The sequence below is a fragment of the Trypanosoma grayi genome (genome assembly GCF_000691245.1).
Source record: "Trypanosoma grayi strain ANR4 Tgr_139_V1, whole genome shotgun sequence".
NCBI classification, from domain to species: domain Eukaryota; phylum Euglenozoa; class Kinetoplastea; order Trypanosomatida; family Trypanosomatidae; genus Trypanosoma; species Trypanosoma grayi.
In genome coordinates, this window is record NW_008825758.1 from 1 (window position 1) to 8280 (window position 8280).

The 8280-nt window shown below is 57.1% G+C and overlaps 4 protein-coding genes across 4 annotated transcripts; all 4 read right to left on the minus strand.

Moving 5' to 3' along the window:
* Positions 1-353: 353 nt before the first annotated feature.
* Positions 354-1184, minus strand: DQ04_01391000 (hypothetical protein; the record flags this gene model as incomplete). The annotated part of the gene is made up of 1 exon (XM_009310651.1): positions 354-1184. One exon carries the CDS (start codon positions 1182-1184, stop codon positions 354-356), a length of 831 nt encoding a protein of 276 aa, XP_009308926.1.
* Positions 1185-1370: 186 nt separating this feature from the next.
* Positions 1371-2072, minus strand: DQ04_01391010 (putative trypanothione synthetase; the record flags this gene model as incomplete). Its single annotated transcript, XM_009310652.1, has 1 exon — positions 1371-2072. The coding sequence occupies one exon, from the start codon at positions 2070-2072 to the stop codon at positions 1371-1373; it is 702 nt and encodes a 233-aa protein (XP_009308927.1).
* Positions 2073-3201: 1129 nt separating this feature from the next.
* DQ04_01391020 (putative permease-like protein) lies at positions 3202-6672 on the minus strand (the record flags this gene model as incomplete). The annotated part of the gene is made up of 1 exon (XM_009310653.1): positions 3202-6672. One exon carries the CDS (start codon positions 6670-6672, stop codon positions 3202-3204), a length of 3471 nt encoding a protein of 1156 aa, XP_009308928.1.
* A 310-nt stretch (positions 6673-6982) lies between these two features.
* DQ04_01391030 (hypothetical protein) lies at positions 6983-7768 on the minus strand (the record flags this gene model as incomplete). The annotated part of the gene is made up of 1 exon (XM_009310654.1): positions 6983-7768. One exon carries the CDS (start codon positions 7766-7768, stop codon positions 6983-6985), a length of 786 nt encoding a protein of 261 aa, XP_009308929.1.
* Between the last annotated feature and the right edge of the window lie 512 nt (positions 7769-8280).

Genomic DNA, 8280 nt, shown 5'->3' on the forward strand with positions numbered 1-8280 from the left:
TATATATAAAGGAAAGCAGCAGACATGCACGCGAGAGAGGAATCAACAATAGTGTGTGCTTCCAGCGGCGACATCCAAGCACCCATGTACAAGCACGTGTGGCTGCATATTCTTGTCGATGGTGAAGAGGCACCAAGTGGGGATCAAGCCGGAGCAAAACAACATGAAAAAAGACACGCGAAGTGCGCGCAAACGAAATCTTCGCCACCGCGCACTCCTCCACGTATGTGAATATAAACTGTGAGAACTCTTACTACCATGAAGGAATCACATGGAAAAAACATCATCTTCAATGAACTGCATCTTTGCGGCGCGCCGCGTCGATGCTGCGGTGCCTCTCAACACCACACGCTTCACCTGAGAGCCGCCCATATNTTTGCGGCGCGCCGCGTCGATGCTGCGGTGCCTCTCAACACCACACGCTTCACCTGAGAGCCGCCCATATACGCAGCCCCTCCATCAAACCCGTCGTCGTCGTCGCCACTCTTCTTGCTGCTGCCGCCATTGCCATCCCCAACGTGCGGCGGCGGGGAAAGAGAGTCGTCACCAAGCACGAGCCCCACAGCAGACTTCTGCCAGTGGGACATGTCTGGGAAGGGCGTGCTTCCAGCAGCTGGAGGTGTATCCTGGCGGCGCACACCGTGCAGCACCGCTGCGGCATCGCGAATCGCCACCACCATCGCGCGCACCTCCTCCGCGAGGCTGCGCAGCGCCGCCACCTGTGCGTGCTGCCCGTCCACGAGAGTCGCAAGATAGGAGAGGCTCTGGCAGCCGTCCGCCAGGCGCCTCTCCTGCTGCTGCAGGGAATCCACCACAGTGAGGAGCGCAGCGGTGGCCTCCTTCTGATGCTGCGCCGTTTGAGACAGTGCCGACTGCAGCAAGGCGCCATCGCCTACTTGCGGCTGTGTGTGCGGGATTCCAAACTGCGAGGTCCGCAGCGGCTGAGAGGCGACAGGCGCCGTCAGATGCGACCGCTGCATTGAAACTGGCAGAGCGTAGGTGCCCGTTGTCGACGGCCACGAAGCGGCACCACAACCGACCTGTGAGCCACGCTGTGTGAGAAGTTCCCTCTGCGACGCTGTTGGTGTAGCGCTAAGCGTGTCGCACGGGGTGGCGACGGAATGCCGCCCCGCACCTGCGCCGCTTCCGCGCAGCGGCGCTACTCGGTGATGCGCACCGTACATGCCCGTGCCTCAAGCGCTGCTGCTGGTGCTTGTGCGTGGTGGCTGTAGTAGCAAGAGAACAGACACAAAGACACCAGATGCCAGAGAACAGGCCCGAGCAAACAAACCACAAAAAAAAACAGCTCAAATTGCTCAAACAACACCAAGCCGCGAACACCTCAGCACCCTTCACACTACCACCAGCGCTCACTGGCGCCCTTTATGCAGGCAGTATGTGGTGCTTTCTCGCCCGATGCAGCACGACCAGAACTGCCCAATAATATACGACAGGCGCTGGCACAAGCCAAGCGACTGCGGCCCACGCATGTACGGCTCCACAGAGAGTGATTCGCCCTCCGGGAGGTTGGGGCACTCAGGGAACGCGATCCAGCCGCGACACTCCACCTCTGGGTCACGGATGTAGTACCGCCCGCCTACGCACTCCAGCGGGAATTCCGCTGAGCATGACCGCTCGCCCCAGTAATGGAAGAAGCGGTTCTGGTCGGCCACGCCAACACTGTCGGACGCCACGTGCGTGATGACGCCCACGTGGCCCACGATGTTCTCGCTGGTCCCGGGGTACACAATCAGACTGTCGGCCTGCGGCGGCTCCTCAGCACCCTGCGGAACAAACTGGCACGGTACAGCAGTGCCCGTGTGAATGTCGTGGACTTTGCGCAGGTACACGAAATGGGCGGCAAAGTCATACTGCGGAAGCACTAATCCTTTGCGATGCAGCAGCCAACGGCGTGCGAACTCGACGCACTGCCATTTGTACCCCATGAAGTAATGTTGCTCGTAGTGCCGCTTGTTGGTAAAGGTGCTATGTGAGCCATTGCTGTAGGCGGCAATCTGGCCAGGGGCGTATCCGCAGAGGCCGTGTAGGGGGACCATCTGCTGCGCGTGCATCCCTCCAGTTTCACTCACCACCATATACGCGACTGTATGTAGGTGCGGGANGGGGGGGGGGGGGGGGGGGGGGACGATGACGGCTAGCTGAGAAGCACCGCTTCTACCAACGGCATTCTTCACAACAATATGGAGGGAAGCAAGAAGGCAACCAAAAGTTGAATGTGTGAGGAGATCAAGCTGCACAGCCACCGCCCCACGCACCTGTGCATGGTCGCAAGCGCATATTCGTTTTTGTCACACAGAGGGGTTTCGACTACACGCATGGCAAACAAACAAACAAACAAAAAGGGAAACGAAATAAGGGGAAGGGCGATGTGGTGTTGACAGCGGAAAAGATGCGGATACCCGATCCGGTCCACCCCTGTCCCCCACACACACCCACCACTGCGGCGCGAAGAGGAGGCCGTGGAGAAGACTCAAAAACCCCAGACGGCAGCAATATTAGCAGGCCCCCCCCCCAATATCCCCAGCCAAATAGAGGGCAGTGGAGGGATAGAGAGAGAGAGAGTGAGAGAAACACGGAAAAAGACGAGACGGAAAACACACACTCACGAAAACTGTGAAGAGTTAGGCTCCAACTCAAAGTAAGCAAATTTTTTTTTGCGTTTTTAAACAATGCAACCACTTGGCTTACTCAGGATGGCGGGAAGGAGAAGCAGCCAGAGAGAGAGAGAGAGAGAGATGGGCGGCCGCGACAAAAGTTCCGCCAAGCAAAAAACAAACAGACGCGGGATACATAGGTATATATATATATATATATATATAGAAAGAGAGAGAGAGAGATACTTGTATACTCAACATATTGGACTGGACGAAAACACTCCCAGACTTTTTTTTGGGGGGTGGGGGCTGCAGAGGATCCGCATGCGGAACGGTTCAAGTGTACATGCACCATTGCGGGCCAAACGAAGCAACAACAACGACAAAAAAGAACGAAGATCAAATAAGAAAGAACAGCACTAATAAAGAGAAGTGTGTGCGTGGAACGACTCTTCCCTTCCATAGACACGTCTGCCTTGAATACTGCGTAGCTGCAGTTTTTGGTTCCCCATAATCATGGTCGCGGTGATGATAAATAGAGAGTGAGAGGCGGAGGAGGGGAGTGCGTTACGGATGGCGCCTCGCACTAAGCGCCCTTCATTACAACGGAAATGTTCTTCTCACTAACGGCCCTTAACGGCAGCAGGGACCCAACCACCGCAGCCACAACGATGAGCGCGAAAAGTACGCCGATGAGGGTGTACGGCAGGGTGATTTGGAACGGCAGCACCATGATTGTTGCGAGCTGCAGTCCTAGCGTGAGGCCCACAGCTGCGCCCACAAGAATACCAAGCAGAAAGGCTGAAAAGACAATACTAAAAGCCTCATAAAGGATCATGCGGGCGACCTGCCAGTTGCTGCACCCCAGCGCCCGAAGAACCCCGAGCATCTGCGCATTCAGCTGCACGTTTGCCACAAACGTAATCCACATCATCAGTGTGCAGAGAGAGGTGCACACAATAGCGGTGAAGTAGAAAAAGTACATGATGAACTCACCAACCGCACTCAGCCCATCCAACACTTCCTGTGTATCTGTGGCGGTGTGAAACGTGACATGCATGTACGCCTGAATCTCGTTGACAAAGACGGTACGTTCCGCCGCGCTGAGGCCCGGTTGCAGCCGCACAAACAGTTTCTGCTGCCGTATCTCCGTCACGGCGCCTGGCGCCAGCGTCACGTTGCTCTCGTCACCAAAGTCGAGTGATCTGGGGTCTAGCAGCGTCGCAAAGAACGACTGCGGAATGAGCACCGAGCCACTGCCTAGGCTGTTCGGGCTTGATGTGATACCAGGGAAGCCGGAGACGCGATTCATGAGGGCCCGCAGCTCCACATAGAACTTCGTGGACACAACAAGCCCCACTGTGTTGTACCTGTAGCTGAGCACCATGCCGTCGCCGGCGCCCGCCCCAACGCTGTTNCGCATCCCGGACGCCACCACCCCGGGAATGACATACGACACCTTCTTCGAGATGTTCGGTGGCCCCATCCATGCGGGAATCCCCGTGGCGATCACACTTCCTCCCGCAAAAGTCGCATCCGGGGGGTCATCGTACATGCTGCGCACCACGTCGTACCCACCGTCAACAGTGCGCGGGTACGCGTAGCGCATGTCGCGGCTATCCTCCATGACGTACGTCGGGTAGACCGTGTCGAGTAGACTCGCCGACACCGCCACAACGGGGATCCCGTGGCTTATGCGTATCATCGTCTCCAGATGCGTCCATGGCACAATCTGCGGGTAGGCGCTGAGCGGGAAGCTGTGGTATGCCCATTCCGCCACGTGTGTGCTGCGCTTCCGCTCAAGGAATGCCGTCAGCACCGCCTCGTTGAGGGGATCCGTGAAGACTGTTGAGGTGACAACGACATCGGCACCGCTGGAGATCTGCACCAGCTGCGCTGTTGTCATGGACAGCATCTCAAAGCTCACGCTAGAGGAGACGATACAGGCGACGCTCACCAGCAGCATCATGTACGCCTTGGAGTTGCGGACGCGGTGATCATGCAGGTTCTTCTTGACAACATCCATGAAGCGTGTCTCGCTGCCCCACATCATCAGCCATAGAAACCCCAGCTCCATGTACGACTCCACAACACACATGATGAGGCAAATCCCAACCACCATCACAATCAGCACGGCGTCCAGCAGTAGAAAGAAGAGCGGCATATTCTCGAAGATGAAGGAAAACGGGATCATGTAGTACACGAGAAAACCCGCCACGACGAGGAAAATGCCAAGCAGCACCTGCCACGTCGCAAGCCCAAGTTCTTCTAGTTTTACCGTGATGACCTTAGCTTCATTTTGCACCTGCCGGTACACATCAAGGGCATCACGCAGGCTGCTGTTGAGGGCACGTGAGACCGGGCCCCAACTCGACACAAGCGGAAGCACAACGCCCAACGCGACGGCTAACAAAATAGGGACGACCGGAAACGCCAAGATACGTGGGGGCATCTCGGTGAAACGCGCCAGCACCACCTCCATGATGACATTGAGGACGAACAGTACGATCACGCCAAAACCAGCACCAGGAACAACGAAGGCGAGCGTCTGTGTTACAAGGACCAAAATGAGCTGCCTCCTCTGCATACCCTGCGCCCGCATAGTGGCGAGCTCGAACTGCCGCTCATCCGCGTTGGCCTGCAGCAGCATAAAGAACAGAATAGTGCAGAGCACAACAATCCCAACCACAATGCAGGTGAGAGAGGAGACGAGGATCGTTTTCATCACCTCGTATCCACCCATTGCCGACGACACAGGGAACTGCACACTACCTTCAAAGTCTAGCCCAATCGTGTCAATCATAATGGCATTGCTGCGCTCTACCATGTCTTTCGACCGCGCCTCCTCAGATTTGTAGTACATGCGACGGCGGTCATTCAGTAGGACTGCAACAATCATTGCCGTGCGGCGCAGATCGAAGTCTTCCCACGTATTGGGAATACCGAAGAGGTCTGTCCAGATATTGAAGTTAAAGCCCTCTGCAGGCACTATTGAGTGTGAGCCGAGGAGACCGCTCTGGTCAAGCAAAAGAGAGATCAAGTACCTATAGTCCATGACCACAACGTTCCCAATGAGTGTGGGGTACTTTCCATCCCCTGATGTGACACTGTCCGCGACATTCACGAACATCTCCAGGTTGAATACGTCAAGAAGATCAACGTAATCCGTTGAATTGCTGCCCATACGAAATAACTCATTGAGAATGCGGGAAGATAAATCAGTTGCGTTCGTAGGCCTGTGGATTCGCAAGAGGGCCTTATTTTTGTTGTTGTCAACGCCCAGCATCTCCTTCAACGGAAGCCGCATGCTCATGCGCTCGCCCCGGTTTGGGTGCAGCTGCAGGTACGCCAGGACGGAATGGAACACATGTGCCTCGGCGTAGCCAGTCTCGCGGTGCGTCCACGCTCGCCCCATCCCGATCTCCCGTTCTTGAGCGCTGTCCACCACGAGGAGACTAACACGCGCCATGGGCACATCTGCCTCAGCGAGAGCGTCAGAACGGCGACTATTCCGCAGATCAACGTAGTTGCGGGCTTCTGAGCGGAGTAACCAGCGAGGCGCCACGCCACGCACCTGCGGCATCGCGTTGAGGCGTGGGCCAATTTCGTTGTAGTCGATGAACGGACTGTTGCCGCTGCCACCAGAGAACATCAAGTCGACCTCGCCTACACTCAGCTCCGCGAGGCGCAGCAGAATGTACGGCGCCTTCCAGATGCCTAACAGGACAGACCCGGCGAAGAAGACGAGCAGCACAACCGCCAGCAGTCCAATAATGAAGTTACGTGGCCGGCGAGCGACATCCGTGCCGGTGTACTGCACGCCCAGCCGCACATCTGCACACATGGAACGGCTACGGGACGCGGACGCGCCACGGCGGCGGCGTTGCCCCATGCTGGCGAAGGGCTCTGACGCCGTCACTACCACCGAGAATGCGCCCTTAGGCGGGCATGTCTCCTGCGACGAGTTCTGCGACCCGGGCTGCAGGCCCCTCGGCGGCAGGGTTGTGTCGTCTGCGCTGTCCTCCAGGGGCTCGAAGGGGGAGCTGCTGTGGGGCATCACCACCACACGTGGATCGCGCAGGTAACCTAACGCACATACACCACAACAGACGAGGGGGCAAGGAACAGAGTGAAAGTCTTCAACAAAATAAATACATAAATAAATAAAGGGCACAGATACCCCCCCCCCCACGTGCACGTGTAGCCACACACAACGAGAAGAGGAAAAGAAAATGTTAAATCCTTCACCCCTTTTCTCACGCAGCCACCACCACCAACACGTCCTCCTCCCCCTCCTGCAAGTGACTGCAGCAACATAAAGCTGAAAGATCAGCCGTAATCAATCGCCATCAGCCCCACCGTCGCCGTTATGGGCAACACTCCCCTAGCTTCAACACATTGAGTGCCTCCGCCAACGTGCAGGGCGGCGCCCGCGCGTACCGCTCCTCGTCGACGGGCGGCAGCCATTGCCGCAAGTCCGCTGCGTGGCGATGCACCAACATGAAGCTGTGACACGGGTTCACCACCGTGTAGCCGTGGCGCCGCAGCTCATGCAGGACGATGTTCTCCGCCTTATAGCAGTTCTGCGGGTGCCGCACGCTCTCCACCAGCGTCGCCTCCGCCGGTGGACGAATGATGAAGGCGTCGTGCGAGCCTCTGTAGTCGTGGATGAGTGGGGCATCGCGGGGGTCCTCGCTCTCGTGGCGCGTCAGCGCCACTGCCACACGGCGGGTGCCGGCCTCCTCGAACTCGAACAGCTGCTGGAGCTCCCGCACATTGGCCCCGTCCTGCGGCAAGTACACATCCGCGTTGCATATCATAGTGAGCTGACCGCGCAGTATTTGATTGGCGTGGCGGAACAAATCCGCGTACGTCGGCTGCGCCGCCGGCCGCAGCACCGGGATGATCTTTCGCCGAAGCGCAGCAGACGGGAGGAAGTGCACGTCGTCCATGACGCGTGTGCGGAAGTGGGCATACGCGTCGGGACCCTCGACGAGGAGGTGCAGCGATGCCACCTCCGCGTGCGCGGCGTTGCGGCGAATGCAGTCGAGGTACTCGTCCTGCCGCGCGTCGCGGTGCCGCAGTGAAGCCTCACCGAGGAACACGCTGCCGGGCACGCGCCGCACCATGAAGTACGACGTCACGATGTTCATCTCGTTGAGCTGATCGATCGGCAGGCCGCACCACGCATATATATATATATATATATATGCACAGACACGCACAGAGAGAGAGCGAGCGGGGGACACTCCTGCGGGCCTCCTATTATTAAAACAAATAAATACACACGCGCATGTATAAACACACGCATGGGGACGCGTGCGTGCGCAAGGAGAGCGAAACAGCAGAGGACGGGAATCAAAGGAGCAGCAACAGCAGCGGGGCGGGAGGTCTCGCCCCTGCCGCATCATCCACGCCCGCCCGCACCGGAGGTCCTGCAGAACGACGAGAACAAACAAACAAAAAAACAACAACCACAATAACAAGACACGCTTCAAGGGCACCCGACCCCCACCAAATCAAAAAAAAAAGGAAAAGAATAAACAAAAGGGAGGCAAGAGGAGATGTGTGGTGGCTTGGGCTCTTCCGTGGAAAATCGTTTTCTTTCCCCCTTCCATTGTTCGAAAATTTTTTAATTATTTTCTCTTTTGCTGGTATCAAAAAA